This window comes from Podarcis bocagei (genome assembly GCF_964188305.1).
Source record: "Podarcis bocagei genome assembly, chromosome: 10".
Classification (NCBI taxonomy): domain Eukaryota; kingdom Metazoa; phylum Chordata; class Lepidosauria; order Squamata; family Lacertidae; genus Podarcis; species Podarcis bocagei.
Window position 1 is genome coordinate 4,846,896 of NC_138135.1, and position 16,862 is coordinate 4,863,757.

Sequence of the window (16,862 nt, forward strand, 5' to 3'; positions counted from 1 at the left end):
TCTTTCGTCTAGCAAGTTTTCCGTCTTGCGAGGCATTCGTCTTGCGGGGCGCCACTGTAGTTATTTTTCTATAAAGAAAAAACTATAAAAATTACAAACACATCAAAATCAAACAAATCCCCGAACCCAACCAAATATCCATTCCACCCCCACACAAAAAAAAATCAAAAGGGGAAAAAAGAGCATTTTAAAAAGAACTCTGCGCCGCTCCGAGTCCTCCTGGGCAGCAACAGCAGCAATGGCAACCATCCTTATGAGGCCTGTCAGGCCCTGTCCTGGGCCAGGTGGTGAGTGGCAGGAACAGGGCCCTTAGGCACTCACGCAGGGGAGTTATTTATTTCTGTTATTTGTGCCAAAGAGCCCTGTGGGGCATAGCCGAATAATTTGGCTGCTTTTCACAACTCACAGCTGCGGGTTGAGAAAGATACCTAATGAATATTTATCCTGCACCAACTGGTGACCAGGGAAGCCTAGGCTTCGAAGTGTGTTGGGGGTACAGTGAGTGAGTGGCCCCATCAAGAGAAGGCTCTGACCTGTGGTTGTCTGGAGACAATGGAGGAATGCACCTTGGGGATCCAGGAGAGACATGTTTTGTTGCAGCTGAGGCAGGTGAAGGCGTCCAGTTGTGCTGCTGCTGATGCCCCATGCTGTTTCTTCTCTCTGAGCTCCTCCCAGCCGTCATTCCTCCTCTGGTCACTTCACTGCTATGAACGCACAACTTGTCCACCTTCAGCATACGTGAAGGAGCATCTCCACCCCCATTGTTCAGCCCAGACACTGAGATCCAGCGCCGAGGGTCTTCTGGCGGTTCCCTCACTGTGAGAAGCGAAGTTGCAGGGAACCAGGCAGAGGGCCTTCTCGGTGGTGGCGCTCGCCCTGTGGAACGCCCTCCCGTCAGATGTCAAGGAGATAAACAACTATGAGTTTTAGAAGACATCTGAAGGCAGCCCTGTTTAGGGACGTTTTTGGTGTCTGACATTTTATTGTGTTTTTAATATTTTGTTGGAAGCTGCCCAGAGTGGCTGGGGAAACCCAGCCAGATGGGCTTGGGTATAGATAATAAATGATGATGATGATGATGATCCAGAGCACCTATTTTGAACCCCAAAGGCCCCAGATTTAATCTCCAAGTGGGAGACTCCCTACCTGGGGAGCAGCTGCTAGTCAGTGCCCAGAGTAGCTGGGGAAACCCAGCCAGATGGGTGGGGTATAAATTACAGTGGTGCCCCGCTAGACGAATGCCTCGCAAGATGAAAAACTTGCTAGACGAAAGGGTTTTTCGGTTTTGCGTTGCTTCGCTAGACGAATTTCCCTATGGGCTTGCTTCGCAAGACGAAAACGTCTTGCGCTTTTTTCTTAAAGCCGCTTGAAGAGGCGCAGTTGCGACGGACCGTGCTTCGCAAGACGAAAAGACTTGCGGAACGAATTATTTTCGTCTTGCGAGGCACCACTGTATTATTATTATTATTATTATTATTATTATTATTATTATTATTATTATGCCTGTCTCCAGGCACTGTGGTCGTCTGCCAGGGATTCCAGCCTCTGGCCCCTGCAGCTGTTTCTAGGGTGCTTTTGATGTTGTGGGATGTAAGCAGGGCAGTTGCCCACAGCTAATCTGAGACGTTTAGGAGAACCTCTTAATTTCTGCATTTGCTTACAGATCTTGGTGACATCACCCCTGCCATCAACTACGAGGAATACGTGCAAAGAAATGTGGTGCGTATCGTGTGTGTGTTGGGTCACGTGGCATTTAGGTGTGTCCCAGGCAGCCACCCATCAAAACACTGGCCAGACTCACACCTGATTATCTTACTTAGTGAGGTGATGGTCTTGCCTGCTTTCAGAGCCATGCCCTGGGGACGCTCGGCCTCACTGTGTCTCCCACCACTTGTTACTGAACTTATATCCCGCCTTTTCCTGTTCCTGGTTCTCCCTTTCTCCATTTTAACTGTACAACAATCCTGTAGGTAGGCCAGGCCGTGAGAGATTATGGCTGGCCCAAGTCAACCAGTGAAGTTCATAGCTGACTTGAGATTTGAGCCACGGTGTCAGGCCCTAGTCCTAGACTCTAGGCACTAGCGCGTCTTATTTCTTCCCCTTTTTTAAATTCAAATTTTACTTCTTAATAAAATACAGTGGTACCTCGGATTAAGTACTTAATTCGTTCCGGAGGACCGTACTTAACCTGAAACTGTTCTTAACCTGAAGCACCACTTTAGCTAATGGGGCCTCCTGCTGCCGCCGTGCCGCCAGAGCACGATTTCTGTTCTCATCCTGAAGCAAAGTTCTTAACCTGAAGCACTATTTCTGGGTTAGCGGAGTCTGTAACCTGAGGTACCACTGTAAAGCAAAGATAAAGAATTTGAATAAATACTCGGAACGTTACAGCAGGTTGAAAGCAGCATAAGGTTGAACAATATAATTAAATGTACTGTTCCGAAACATTACAAAAAAGCCTGTTTTTCCATAAATATTTTAGGCTGGTTTATATGTATTCGTTTGTAATAAGTTAGCTTAATCATGGTTACTACGGACCCAATTTTCTCAGTTCATTTAGAAATAGTAGGATATATGTTCTTCTCCCCCCCCCCCCAACACACACTTTTAGCTATTATAATAGCTAAGCAGCTTCCCAGTCTTTTTTGAAGTCTCTGTTGTCCGTGTCTCTCTGAGTTTCCCTGTTAGCTTTGCCAGTTCAGCATATTCCATCAGTTTTTCTTGCCATTCTTCTTTGGCCGGTGTCTTCTCATCTTTCCATTTCTGGGCTAGTAAAATCCTAGCTGCTGGTGTTGCAGGAAGCCATATTTCTGCCTCTCATACTGGGGACCCCTTGAGACAGGCAGCCAGAGCCCCAGCCATCCAGGGGGCAGCTATTGCCCAAGGTAATATTGGATGAGAGGGCCTAGCAGTGGCAATTGGCCACGATAGTTTAATGTAGGGTTACCAGGTGTCCCTGTTTCCCGGGGACAGTCCCCGGATTTGCGAGTAAGTCTGCGGACAAATTCCGTCCCCGGATTTCATCTAATGTCCCCGGGAAACGCAGCAGTGGCAGTCTCAGCAGCCCGGAGCAGTTGGCTCTGGCTGGCTTCAGGAGCTGCTCAGAAGTCCCCATGTGATGGTGGTGCAGGGGCTCAAAGATGCAGCTTCCGGGCTGCCTCCACCTTCCCTCACCCCAGCAACTAAGCTGTGAAGGGAGGCTTCATGCTGCCCATCGGAGCAGCCTCCCAACTCCTACTTGCGTGCAAGCAAGAGGGGGCAGGGATCTCTCAGCTGTGAAGGGGAGGCTTCACGCTGCTTATCAGAGCTTGTGTGCAAGCAGGAGGGGGCAGGAACCTCTCAGTTAGGCAACGGGAAGTCTCCCTTCCCAGCTGAGGAATCCCAGCCCCTGCTGCTTGCACAAAAGTAGGAATGGGATTGGGGCTGCTCCAATGGGAAGGGAGGCATTGCGCTGCCTGAGAGATCCCTGCTCCCTGCTGCTTGCACGAAAGTAGGAAAGGGATTGGGTTTGCTCCGATGGGAAGGGAGGCATCGCGCTGCCCGGGCCTCATTGCCGCCGCCGCTCTCGGCCCTCCTTCTCCGCCTTCCATGCCTGACCCACTGCGCACCGCTTCTCCACCACCACCGAAGAACCAACAACTCAGGGGCTGCCCAGGCTCAGGGAGAAAGGAGATAGAAGCCTTGGAGGAAGGGGAAGCGTGGCGGTTGAGGTCAAGGCGGCAGCCACCCCTCTGCCACCGCCATGGCTGCAGCATCAACGTCCTGAATGTGTAGTATTTATTTATTTGAAGTGTCCCCGGATTCATTGAAAAAAATCTGCTAACCTTAGTTTAATGAGCCCTCCATGTTCAGATACAGTCTACCCTGAGGACAGGACAGGACTAAGCAGGTTGTGTTCTGCTGGCTTATTATGCAGTAGCAGTTTGGGATTAAAAAAAAATCAGAGCGGTTGGATAAAAAACAGCTGCCTTGCGCTAGCCTCCCAGCTCTGAGCAGTAGTTGGCCTTTGCGACCAGAGCGCTCCTTCAGAGCAGGATCAGAACCCCACCTTCTGCGGATCTTGAGCGCAAGGCCCTTGGTTTGATTTGATGTTTTCATCCCCAAAAAGTTTGATTTGATGTTTTCATCCCCAAAATTTTTTTGATGTGAGTTTCTACTGAAATGAGGCTGCATTTTAATCTTGTTTTTAAGTTGTATTTTAATCCATTGTTTTTATACCTGGTGTTAGCCACCCTGAGCCCGGTCTTGGCTGGGGAGGGCGGGGTATAAATAAAAGTTTTTATTATTTTATTTTTTCTCTCCCCAGGAAGTGTTCATCTCGCACTCCCAGAAATACGCCCGAGAGACCGTTCTGTCCCGGCACGTTCGGGACTGGGAAGAGATGGTGGTCCCGAAGCTGGAGGAGCAGGTGAGACTCAGTTTGGGGGGGCCAGGCCTGCCTGACTCCCCCTATTTCCCAGGTCCCACACCTCTTGCCATCTCCCGCCAACAACACCCTCAAGTGCTTTTGTGTAGCTGTAAGGCAGGGGTCGGGACGCGAGTGGCACTGTGGGTTAAACCACAGAGCCTAGGATTTGCCAATCAGAAGGTCAGCGGTTCAAATCCCCGCGACGGGGTGAGCTCCCGTTGCTCAGTCCCTGCTCCTGCCAACCTAGTTCGAAAGCACGTCAAAGTGCAAGTAGATAAATAGGCACCACTACGGCGGGAAGGTGAACGGTGTTTCCGTGCGCTGCTCTGGTTCACCAGAAGTGGCTTAGTCCTGCTGGCCACATGACCCGGAAGCTGTATGCCAGCTCCCTCGGCCAATAAAGCGAGATGAGCGCTGCAGAGTCGGCCACGACTGGACCTAATGGTCAGGGGTCCCTTTACCTTTTAAGGCAGGGGTCAGCAACCTTTTTCAGCCAGGGGCCGGTCCACTGTCCCTCAGACCTTGTGGGGGGCCGGACTATATTTTGAAAAAGATCCGCCGGATAGCAGGCAGCTATCCCGAAGCAGCAGCAACCGCGGCAGCCTCCCCTTCCCACGGCGAGGTGGTGCGCGGCTTCGGCCAGGGCTCCAAGGAGCGGGGCATCCCCGCAACTGCCAGAACTACCAGCCGGTAAGCACTGCTAGTTGGCTGCAGGTGGGGGTAGTCTTATACGAGTATATCCCAAACTCTATATTTTAACAGGAAAAGTTGGGGGTCATCTAATACGCCCAGTCGCCTAAAACGCCAGAATCTACAGCACTCACATAAAGACTACCTTACAGTGCGTTTAAAACCAAAATCGCATTTGGATGGAAACTGTTTCTCAGGCGGCTAGTCCTAGTCTTTATGACCCTGTACCCTCTTCCAGAAGGCAGAAGCTGAAAGAGATCATTTCCGGGGTGGGCACTATCCTGCTTCCCTAACCTGCTTCCCCCTCTCCACCTAGGAATCACACGAAGCCTTGGACATCCACAGCTATGGGGACATGCTGGTGTCCAAACTGGGCACCGTGGGCGAGTGGCACTCCTTCGCCAGCCTGGTGGCGGGGCAGCCGCCTTTCGAAGTCTGCCGCTGCTTGTTGGCCTCCCTTCAGCTGGTGAGTACGGCGTTCCAAAGGCCGGAGGGTGGGGGCCCTTTTGTGGTTGGGGGTTACGGGGTCCATCTGGGTGTGCCACCCCACCCCTTTCCCCTTCTATCGTAGCCAGGTTGCCTTCCAGCCTTGGGGGGAAGGGGTGCAGCTCGGTGGGTAGAGGTCAAAGGTCCCAGGCCCATTGGAGGTATTTAGTAATAATAATAATTTTTTATTTATACCCCACCCTTCCCGGTTTGGGACGCAGGTGGCGCTGTGGGTTAAACCACAGAGCCTAAGACTTGCCGATCAGAAGGTCGGCGGTTTGAATCCCTGCGACGGGGTGAGCTCCCATTGCTCAGTCCCTGCTCCTGCCAACCTAGCAGTTCGAAAGCACGTCAAAGTGCAAGTAGATCAATACAGTAGGTACTGCTCCAGTGGGAAGGTAAACGGCATTTCCATGCGCTGCTCTGGTTCGCCAGAAGTGGTTTAGTCAATGCTGGCCACATGACCTGGAAGCTGTACGCTGGCTCCCTCGGCCAGTAAAGCGAGATGAGCGCCGCAACCCCAGAGTCGGCCACGACTGGACCTAATGTTCAGGGGTCCCTTTACCTTAACCTTTCCGGTTCAGAAAACCGGGCTCAGGGCAGCCAACAACAAATTTAAAACACTTAATTGTGATACAACAAAAAACAGCAAAAATATGGTCTAAAACTTGAATAACAATAAATTCAGAATTCAAAAATCAATTTGGGGGGAAATCCATCCAATAAACATTAGATGATCACCAGGGCTAGCTGGCTAAATTAGTCCTCTTTGGGCCAGCGAGGAGACCAGGAGAGAATTAGCTGTGGGATCCCAGAGCGGGTAATCTTCATAAAAAGGGGAGGGGGAGGGAAGGAAGGGGAATAAAAGATCAGGCTAAGTTCAAACTGAAAGCCAGGCGGAATAGCTCTGTCTTACAGGTCCTGCAGAAGAAGGTTAAAACCTGTAGGGCCCTGGTCTCCTGGGACAGAGCATTCCACCAGGTCGGAGCCATCACTGAGAAGGCCCTGGCCCTGGTGGAGGATAGTCTGACTTCCTTAGGGACCTCTGAACTATGGTTGTTCATGGACCTTAAGGTCCTCTCGGGGCAGACCAGGAGAGGCGGTCCTGTAAATAGGAGGGCCCTAAGCCACAAAGGGCTTTAAGCAGAGGTTGGATGGCCACCTGTCAGGGATACCTTCGCTGGGATTCCTGCAATGCCGGGGGTTGGGCTGGATGACCCTTAGGGCCCCCTTTCAACTCTTAAGATTCTGTGATTCATTCCCCAGTGACATCTCCAGGTAGGGCAGAGAGAGATATGTCTCGGATCCCCGAGAGTGTTGCTGCCAGCCCTTGTGGCCAATACTGAGCTAGGCAGACCCCAGGGACTCACATGGTGTAAGGCAGCTTCCCTGGTTCCACATTGTAGCCTGTGGGTTAGCTCAGCTGGTAGAGCACGGGACTCTTGAATCTCAGCGTCGTGGGTTTGAGCCCCACGTTGGGCAAATGAATTCCCGCATTGCAGGGGATTGGACTGGGTGATGATGGTGATTTATTTATTACTTATCTCCCACCCATCTGGCCAGGTCTCCCCAGCCACTCTGGGCGGCTCCCAACAGAACATTAGAATAAAACTTCAAGCATTAAAAACTTCCCTAAGCAGAACTGCTTTCAGATGTCTTCAAAAAGTCAGATAGTTGTTTACAGTGGTGCCCCGCAAGACGAATGCCTCGCAAGACGGAAAACTCGCTAGACGAAAGAGTTTTCCGTTTTGGAGGTGCTTCGCAAAACGAATCTCCTATGGGCTTGCTTCGCAAGACGAAAATGTCTTGCGAGTTCCTGCGGGGTTTTTTTCCTTTCCCCCCTTTTTCTAAGCTGCTAAGCCGCTTATCAGCTGATCCGATAAGCTGATAAACTGATAAGCCGCTAATAGCGCTAATCCGCTAATCCGTCAATGGGCTTGCTTTGCAAGACGAAGAAATCGACGAAGAAAATCACAGAACGGATTCTTTTCGTCTTGCGAGGCACCACTGTATTTCCTTGACATCTGATGGGAGGGCATTCCACAGGAATTGTGGATCATCTCTGTAGTGATGTAGGGATATAGGAAAAGGTGAACAGGTTCTTACTTTTTTATTGTTAACTGCCTTGGGAATAATAATAATAATAATAATAATAATAATAATAATAATAATAATAATTTATACCCTGCCTATCTGGTTGGGTTTCCACAGCCACACTGGGCGGCTTCCAACAGGAGGTTAAAAATACATGAAAACATCAGTCATTAAAAACTTGCCCAAACAGGGCTGCCTTCAGATGTCTTCTAAAAGTCAGATACAGTGGTACCTCGGGTTAAGTACTTAATTCATTCTGGAGGTCCGTTCTTAACCTGGAACTGTTCTTAACCTGAAGCACCACTTTAGCTAATGGGGCCTCCTCCTGCCGCTGTGCAATTTCTGTTCTCATCCTGAAGCAAAGTTCTTAACCTGAAGCACTATTTCTGGGTTAGCTGAGTCTGTAACCTAAAGCGTATGTAACCCGAGGTACCACTGTAGTGGTTTATTTCCTTGACATCTGATGGGAGGCTGTTCCACAGGGCGGGCGCCACCACCGAGAAGGCCCTCTGCCTGGTTCCCTGTAACCTCACTTCTCGCAGGGAGGGAACCACCAGAAGGCCCTCGGACCTCGGTGTCCAGGCAGAATGACGGGGGTGGAGATGCTCCTTCAGGTCTACAGGGCCGAGGCCGTTTAGGCCTTTCAAGGTCAGCACCAACACTTTTGAATTGTGCTCAGAAACGTCCTGGGACCTTCGGGGCTCCCTTCCCGCTCTACAAGTCTCTGATTCTTCCTCTAGGCCAACGACTACACAGTGGAAATCTCCCAGAAGCCTGGCCTGGAGGAGGGCATGGACACCATGGCTCTTCGCCTGCTGACCCAGGACAAGGCACACGACCGTTTCCGCACCTACACGGCTCCCTCGCTCGGCCAGCACTGACGCCTCTCCTCCTGCGCACATGCATGTGTGTTTGTGTGTATATATGTGTATATATCTCTGTACAGCTTCTGCACCCTCCTTTCCCCACTCCGCTTCGACCCTCTTCTCTTTGCCACAATAAACTCGTGCGCTGGAGTCATTCCTGGGTTTCCTTTCTGAGCGCCGGGCACTGACAAAACTCGGGATCTGTTCCCTTCTGGGATTTTGTTTCCGTTGGGAGCATGGGGCGGACGGGGGGTTCAAGATGCGCAAGCCGAGGGGTCCTGCTCTGTCTGGTCCCTGCGGCCCTTAGGCCTAACCTTCCTCTGCTGGCGGCAAAGAGGCTGTTTGGAACCTGGAGGCCGGCTGGAACAAGAGCTGCACTCATTGAGTTTGTGTGACGCTGGTTTTGTTCCCTGCAGCGCAGTTTGAGGAAGCACAGCTCTGCAGTGGTTAAGCTTTACTGCACATGAGATTAAAGGCTTCTGTGCAGCCGAAGTGTTACAGGAGGTTGTCTGCTGTATAGTATCTCTCTTCTGGCCACGGAAGCAGCAGCAGCATTTGGTCACTAGGAAAGCTACCGCCCTTAGAGGGTTCATGCTCCAGGATTGCCTCTGCATTCCCAGAAGCCACAACCAGCCAGACACATAAGTGCTGCTCTTGGAAATGCAAAGAGCGGGCAACACTCCCAGAGTTACAACCATTTCAGCCGTAAACTCGAGGCTACAGAATTACACATGCATCCCGCAAGACACCAGGTGTACCGGGAATCTATTGTTATACAGTGGTACCTTGGGATGCGAACGGGATCTGTTCCAGAGCCCCGTTCGCATCCTGAACAGAACGTAAGACACGTGTGTGTGGGTCGCGTTTCACCACTTCCACGCATGCCATCATTTTGAGCGTCTGTGCATGCACGAGCGGCGAAACCCGGAAGTAACACGCTCCGTTACTTCTGGGTCGCCGCAGAGCGCAACCTGAAAATACTTATCCTGAAGCGTATTTATCTCGAGGTATGACTGTACTGGCAGGGAAGCCAAAAAAACGCCACCTGAAGCGTCTGTAACCCGAGGTATTACTGTATGTTTTGCTTACTGTTTGACTACTCTTGTTGTAGTTATGGGGGGGGGGGGTTCCATGTTGTAAGCCGCCTTGAGCGTGGATTGAGCTGTGGAAAGCTGGCATACAAATAAAAGGATGTCTGCATGTACCCAGCAAACCTCTGTGGAGAGGCTTCCACAATGCGTGGCACCAGAGAAGAAGGCAGTCAAAATAATGCCCAGAGAGTAGGTGGGCTCTCTGTGACATTCTGGCCGTGGCTGGACAGCAACTCGGGTATATCAGCTAGGTGCCAAATGGCTCCTTAACCCAGGACGTGGGTGGCGCGGTGGGTTAAACCACAGAGCCTTGGACTTGCTGATCAGAAGGTCGGCGGTTCGAATCCCCGCGACGGGGTGAGCTCCCGTTGCTCGGTCCCTGTTCCTGCCAACCTAGCAGTTCGAAAGCACATCAAAGTGCAAGTAGAGAAATAGGTACCACTCTGGCGGGAAGGTAAACGATGTTTCCGTGCGCTGCTCTGGTTCGCCAGAAGCGGCTTAGTCAGCTGCACTCTGGCTCCCTCGGCCAATAAAGTGAGATGAGCACTGCAACCCCAGAGTCAGCCACGACTGGACCTAATGGTCAGGGGTCCCTTTACCTTTTTACCATTGCCAAAACAGACTGCCTCATTGCCATTTGGGGGCCAGGTGGCTTGAAAAACAACATTTTGGTTCCTGAAATTCATTCTGAATTTGTGGAGGTAACATATATAACCAATAGAATTCTGCAGAATACGTTGCTAGGGTGCGAAAACAGCCAAGATCCCCAGATCTACATCTCCAGGTTGTCAAGACATCAGCTGGCATCCTGGTGCCCGGGCATCTAAACTTGGCCGCAAGTGGCAGGTAAAGGGACCCCTGACCATTAGGTCCAGTCGCGGCCGACAGCAGGTCCTTGCCCCTCGAATGTACCCCAGATTAACCAAACTGCTGCAAGCAGAGACGCCCATTTTATAGTGGGGGGCACCTGCGCTTAACCTGGGGGCTTTGTGCTTCAGAGGGAAAGAATCGGAGCAGCAGGGGTAACCATCCACAAACAGTAGCTCTTTGGAAAGCAATCTTGAAAGCCTTTGCTGCAGCTCTTGGAAACCACAGCGGACAGACAAAGAAGTATGTTTGCGTTTGTTAAAAAGCACCCCAAAATATTTTGTAGGAAGCAAAGCAAACCTCTCTTCTCCCCCAGGTAACCCAGTAAATGAACACACGCAATATCAGTGAGTAGCAATGTAATTTCTCCCTTGACATAGCCTCCGGAACTCACCACCACAAGGTGCCAAGACAGAAGCTTGTAAGTTGAAACAGCACCCCCCCCCCAAAAAAAGAGCAGCGTTGAGAGAGCCACCTGCCAGGCCTCCCTCTCAGCCAAAGAGGCTCTCGTAGGTGTCCATGTGTCCCTGCACACTCTTGGCAATCTGCGCCTCCGTCTTGTTCCGGTTGTAATAGTCCAGGAAGAGCCCGTCTGGGCTGAGCAGGTAGATGATCACGGTGTGGTCCACAATGTAGTCGCCATCCTCGTCTCTGGGGCCGGCGCTGGCGTAGACCCGGAAGGCCCGGCCCACTTCCCGCACCTGCTCTGGGGTGCCCGTCAACCCCAGGAGCCGCGGGTGGAAATCCCGGACGTACTTGGCCAGCGCAGGCACGTCGTCCCTCTCGGGGTCGACCGTGATGAAGACGGGCTGGACTCTCGGCAGGTGAGATTCGCTGTCCAGCAGTTCCACCACACGACTCATTTTCTCCAGCTCCTCGGGGCAGATGTCCGGGCAGTGGGTGAAGCCAAAGTAGAGCAGGACCCAGCTGCCCCGCAGGTCGGCCTTGGAGCGGGGCCGCCCCGTGTGGTCCAGCAGCCGGAAATCCCCCTGCCCGAGGGCCAGCTTCCGCAACTCCTCAATGCGCCTCAGTTTCTCCTGCCGGAGCTTCTCTTTCCGCAGGTACAGCCAGCCGGCCAGGATGCCGCCGCCAAAGAGGACGGTGATGAGCAGTCGAGTCTTGAACAGGAGGCGGGGGCCGGACGAGGGGCTCTGTGGGGTCCCCTGGGAGAAAGACCTCCAGCTGGCTGCGTGCTGCTGTGTCCTGCTGGGGTGCGAAGCCCCTCTCGCTCCCAGATAGGCGCCCTGGGCTGCGGAGTCCGAAGTGCCCTTTTCCAAGGAATTCAGCAGAGATGCCTGGCAACCTGTGCCACCAACCAAAGATGCAAGCCGGCTGTGCCAGGCTGCCTGGAAGCGGCACCTGACTTGTTTGCAGAGAAGCGGGCATCTTCTTCTCCCCCAAAGGCGGGGGGCCTGGCCTGGCACCACATGCCAGAGGCTCGGGCTGACAAAGGACCGAAGCATCCCGGACAAATCTGGAAGGAGAAAACCTTATGTGCTTAATTAATAATAATAATATTTTTTTATTTATACCCTGCCCTCCCCAGCCAAGACCGGGCTCAGGGCGGCTAAAATCTAATAATAAAAAAGTTGATTAAAATACAATTTAAAAGATTAAGATACAACATTAAAACATTAGGGTGCAATCTCTTCATAGGAGGAGAAAGGAAAAAGAAAGAGGGGGAGGGAATCAAACTGATTCCAAGCCAAAGGCCAGGCGGAACAACTCTGTCTTACAGGCCCTGCGGAAAGAAATCAGATCCCGCAGGGCCCTGGTCTCAAGAGACAGATCGTTCCACCAGGTCGGAGCCAGTGTTGAAAAGGCCCTGGCTCTGGTTGAGGCTAATCTAACTTCCTTAGGGCCCGGGACTTCTAGGGTGTTGCTATTTATGGACCTTGAGGCTCTCCGTGGGGCATACCGGGAGAGGCGGTCCCGTAGGTACGAGGGTCCTAGGCCATGAAGGGCTTGAAAGGTCAAAAGCAGGACCTTAAATCTGACCCTGTACTCCACCGGGAGCCAGTGCAGCTTGAAAAGCACTGGGTGAATATGCTCCCATGGCAAAGACCCCGTGAGGAGCCTCGCTGCAGCATTCTGCATCCTCTGGAGTTTCTGGGACAGCTTCAAGGGCAGCCCTGCGTAGAGCGAGTTACAATAATCAAGCCTGGAGGTGACTGTCGCATGGATCACTGTGGCCAGATCAGGGCGGGATGGCCATCCATTAGTAGATAGAGCTGAGTGTCATCAGCATATTGGTGACAAGCCAGCCCAAAGCTCCGGATAATCTGGGCAAGGGGGCACACAAAGATATTAAAAAGCATCGGGGAGAAGATTGCGCCCTGCGGCACTCCACACACCAAGGAGTGGTGCGACGATATCTCCCTCCCTAGGGCCACCCTCTGTCCCCGACCAGAGATAAAAGAGCACAGCGAATTAGGGGCTATGCCCTGTATCCCAACGTTGGCGAGGCGGTGGTCCAAAAGATCATGATCGACCATGTCAAAGGCTACTGACAAATCTAAGAGAATCAGCAGTCCCAACCCGCCTTGATCCACTTCAATTTATGCCCTTGCATCTGTGTGGCACACAGGGACGCGGGTGGCGCTGTGGGTAAAACCTCAGCGCCTAGGACTTGCCGATCGTCAGGTCGGCGGTTCGAATCCCTGCGGCGGGGTGCGCTCCCGTTGCTCGGTCCCAGCGCCTGCTATCCTAGCAGTTCGAAAGCACCCCTGGGTGCAAGTAGATAAATAGGGACCGCTTACTAGCGGAAAGGTAAACGGCGTTTCCGTGTGCTGCACTGGCTCGCCAGATGCAGCTTGTCACGCTGGCCATGTGACCCGGAAGTGTCTGCGTACAGCGCTGGCCCCCGGCCTCTAGAGTGAGATGGGCGCGCAACCCTAGAGTCGGACACGACTGGCCCGTACGGGCAGGGGTACCTTTACCTTTATCTGTGTGGCACACAGAGGTTTCCCCCTGCCCACGTTTTCTCCTCAACCAGCCTATGTTTCAGGTTGGACAGAGCCACAGCAACTGGTCCCCGGTCCCCCAGCAAACCCCCAGGAGCTCACACCGGCGCAGTGTGCAAGCTTTCGTGAAACACCAGGTTCTTCCTCAAGCTAGGTAGTTCCAAAAAAGGCAAGGAAGAATAGGAGAGCGTCTGAGCAGTGGAGCGATGTTAGACTGGAAATGCTAACAGGAGCTTTTATGAAATCCCCCCCTTAGCCGGGAAGCTCCCTGGGGGAGCCGCTGCCTCTCAGCCAACCTACTTCCTCCCAAGATTGTTGTGAAGATAAAAATGGGGGAAAGAATTGCATGCCAGGTTGAGCTCCCTGGGGGAAAAAGGTGGGCCACAAATACAATTAATAGCAATAATTAACAAGAAGCCTTCTGTTAAGGGAAATAGGGGTACAAGGATCCTACCATTGGCTCCCAGTACGTTTCCGGGCACAATTCAAAGTGTTGGTGCTGACCTTGAAAGCCCTAAACGGCCTCGGCCCAGGATACCTGAAGGAGCGTCTCCACCTCCATCATTCAGCCCAGACACTCAGGTCCAGCGCCGAGGGCCTTCTGGCGGTTCCCTCCCTGCGAGAAGCAAAGCTACCAGGAACCAGGCAGAGGGTCTTCTCAGTGGTGGCACCTGCCCTGTGGAATGCCCTCCCACCAGGTGTCAAGGAAATAAACAACTATATGACATTTAGAAGACATCTGAAGGCAGCCTTGCTTAGGGAAGCTTTTAATGTTTGATGCATTACTGTATTTTAATATTTTGTTGAAAGCTGGCCAGAGTGGCTGGGGTATAAATAATAAATTATTTCTATTATATTACCATTCATCTGGGAATATGGAATGTGAAACCACTGAGAAGGAGCACACTAGCGCTCTTCTCCCAAAGGACTATGGGTGGGGAAGGGGGCAGGAGAGAAAGATTGTTAAATAGCTCAAAGATAGCACAGCAGTTGAAGCCGGCCTGGGGGTGGCGAGTTCAAGTCCATCCCCTGCTGTGGATTCAGAAAGCCCAATTTCTTGGTCTCATATCTCCACTTTTGCAGCTCAGGGCAGTCACTCCGGGGGGCTTCAAGAGCCACCAAGGCACAGTCCCCAAACCCACCCTTTCCTTTCCACAGAGGCCATTCTTTCCCCACTGCAGTTGGAGGCAGCAGGGCTGCTGGATTCCTGTTGCTGGAAACTGCAGGAGGAGAGAATCGCTCGTGTTCAGATCCTACTGGACCAGGTGGGCCATTAGCCTGATCCAGTGAGAAGGAGGATTTAAATTTGTATAATTGTTCTTTCCTAAGGCCCCCTCCTCGCTTCCTTCTGGGGCGACCCTCCCCCTCTTCAAACAGGGTCCTAACTCAAAAAACCCTGGGAAGCCTCAAAGGTCTTTCGGGAACTGGGAGGGGGAGCAGATCCTGCTGGAGGAAGGAACGGGGTGCAATGTGAAAATCCTCCCCCCCCCCAATTTAACCCCTTCCCTGGGACGCTTTGAGGAGAAAGAGGCAAAGCTCATGCGAACCCTGTGAGGATGTTGGCAGGCAAAGGTCTGCGAGGAAGAGAAGCGGAAGTTGTTGATCTCTTTCACCACCTTTCTCTTTTCGGCTGGGTTTCTCCACCTGTCAACCTTCTGGCAGGCAGAAATTCAGCAGGTGGGGAGGATTTGCCTCCATTGCTGGTGTTGGAAAGTTTGCTTCCATTTGACCCTCGCCATGGATTGCTTTGAAGTCATTTCTGCACCAGGGAAAGTAAAATTTAGCCCAGTTCCACCCCCCCCTCCACCTGTCCAGTAGTAACTTAGAGACCAACTAAGTTAGAAACTGGTATGAGCTTCTGTGTGCATGCAGATGGGTACGACTGGAAGGGATTTATTTTATTTCTTAATTTATTTTATTTTGTTTCTATTACGGCAGACCAACAGGGCTACCTACCTGTAACCAGAACCCTGCTCTCCTTTTCCTCTGATCCACTCCCTCCTTTTCCCAACTCAAACCTGGAGGGGGGGTTCCCCTCTGATCTCCTCCCCCCCCCCCTGAACCAAGCAGGGCTCGGACCCCCTGCAGGCTCCCAATTCCCCCCCACGCAATACATCCCCCTCCCCAATGCACCCCCTCCCCTCTCCCAATTACAGCCCTCCCCTCCCCCAATGCACCTCTCCCCTCCCCCAATGCACCCCCTCCCCTCCCCCGCATCTGCTCCCTCCAGCCACGTGCTTCCCTCCTTACTTCCGGGTTCTCCTGCCGGCGGACACCTTGGGCTCGACCTCGCCGATTCTGCGCATGCGTGCTTGGGTGTCCCGCCGGCTCCACCTCCTCGGCCCTCCCCTTCTCCCTGCCTTGCCTTGTTCCCTGAAGCGGCCAGCGGAGGGAGCTCCAGCGCCACGCGAGGGGGGGGGGGAATGGGCTGACGTTTTCTTTCCCTCCCTCCAGAATTAGTTTTTTTTATTATTATTGCAGATTGGCTGTTGTTAAGGAGTTGTTGCACGCTTCCATAGTATTATTTACTTATTGCATTTGCACCGTTTCTCCCCCTTCCTTGCATAATTTCACCTTGAGAGAGAAAAGGCTGGGAGGTGCAAATGCAATAAGTAAATAATACTGTGGAAGCGTGCAGCAACTCCTTAACAACAGCCAATCTGCAACAACAACAATAACAACAACAACAATTAATTATGGGAAGCTGGGCTGATCCCGGAAGAATGGATGCTTTTGAATTCTGGTGCTGGAGGAGACTCTTGAGAGTCCCATGGACTGCAAGAAGATCAAACCGATCCATTATGAAGGAAATCAGCCCTGAGTGCTCACTGGAAGGACAGGTCCTGAAGCTGAGGCTCCAAGACTTTGGCCACCTCATGAGAAGAGAAGACTCCCTGGAAAAGACCCTGATGTTGGGAAAGATGGAGGGCACAAGGAGAAGGGGGAGACAGAGGACGAGATGGTGGGACAGTGTTCTCGAAGCTACCAGCATGAGTTTGACTAAACTGCGGGAGGCAGTGGAAGACAGAAGTGCCTGGCATGCTCTGGTCCAGGGGGTCACGAAGAGGCGGACACGACTAAACGACTAAACAACAACAACCCCCTTCCTTGTCTAGTTTTGCACAAGCCCTGGGCGATTCAACCCTTGGGCCAAACAGAATGAGAAGGTTTGCAAAGGAGCGATGGGGGACCTTGCAGGTGATGTCTGGGAGTGGGTAATAATAATAATAATAATACCCCGCCTATCTGGCTGGGTATATATATATATATTTTAAAAAAAATATTTATTGTTTTTACAACAATTTAAACACTTACAAAGGAGAAAACAAAGAAAAAACAATACACAATAAATTATAATACACAAACACTACATAAAAATTAACAAAACAAAACAGAA

The 16,862-nt window shown here is 51.9% G+C and overlaps 2 protein-coding genes across 10 annotated transcripts in view; one reads left to right on the forward strand and one right to left on the reverse strand.

Annotated features, from left to right (window-relative positions):
* Nucleotides 1-8,698, forward strand: part of NCAPH2 (non-SMC condensin II complex subunit H2) — a 35,530-nt gene extending 26,832 nt beyond the window's left edge. For all 5 annotated transcript variants that reach the window (XM_081210092.1, XM_081210096.1, XM_081210093.1 and 2 more), the window contains exons 18-21: nucleotides 1,664-1,719; nucleotides 4,307-4,408; nucleotides 5,415-5,564; nucleotides 8,419-8,698. In XM_081210092.1, the coding sequence (XP_081066218.1) occupies nucleotides 1,664-1,719; nucleotides 4,307-4,408; nucleotides 5,415-5,564; nucleotides 8,419-8,559 (449 nt within the window). In that variant the 3' untranslated portion in view covers nucleotides 8,560-8,698. The remainder of the gene's footprint in view (nucleotides 1-1,663; nucleotides 1,720-4,306; nucleotides 4,409-5,414; nucleotides 5,565-8,418) is intronic.
* Nucleotides 8,699-10,848: 2,150 nt separating this feature from the next.
* On the reverse strand, nucleotides 10,849-15,784 carry SCO2 (synthesis of cytochrome C oxidase 2). Of its 5 annotated transcripts, none has more exons than XM_081210455.1 (2): nucleotides 15,716-15,784; nucleotides 10,849-11,991 (listed from the first exon to the last, which is right to left on the reverse strand). In XM_081210455.1, the coding sequence occupies exon 2, from the start codon at nucleotides 11,963-11,965 to the stop codon at nucleotides 10,994-10,996; it is 972 nt and encodes a 323-aa protein (XP_081066581.1). In that variant the 5' UTR covers nucleotides 11,966-11,991; nucleotides 15,716-15,784; the 3' UTR covers nucleotides 10,849-10,993. The 5 variants fall into 5 exon arrangements, with proteins under 5 accessions (XP_081066581.1, XP_081066578.1, XP_081066580.1 ...); XM_081210452.1 differs by having other exon boundaries at nucleotides 10,849-11,976; nucleotides 15,716-15,781; XM_081210454.1 differs by lacking the exon at nucleotides 15,716-15,784 and adding an exon at nucleotides 15,422-15,555 and having other exon boundaries at nucleotides 10,849-11,976.
* Nucleotides 15,785-16,862: the final 1,078 nt, after the last annotated feature.

Bases quoted from the DNA above. Each gene is read 5' to 3' on its own strand.
- SCO2 (XM_081210455.1), bottom strand. From the start codon at position 11,965: ATGCTTCGGTCCTTTGTCAGCCCGAGCCTCTGGCATGTGGTGCCAGGC.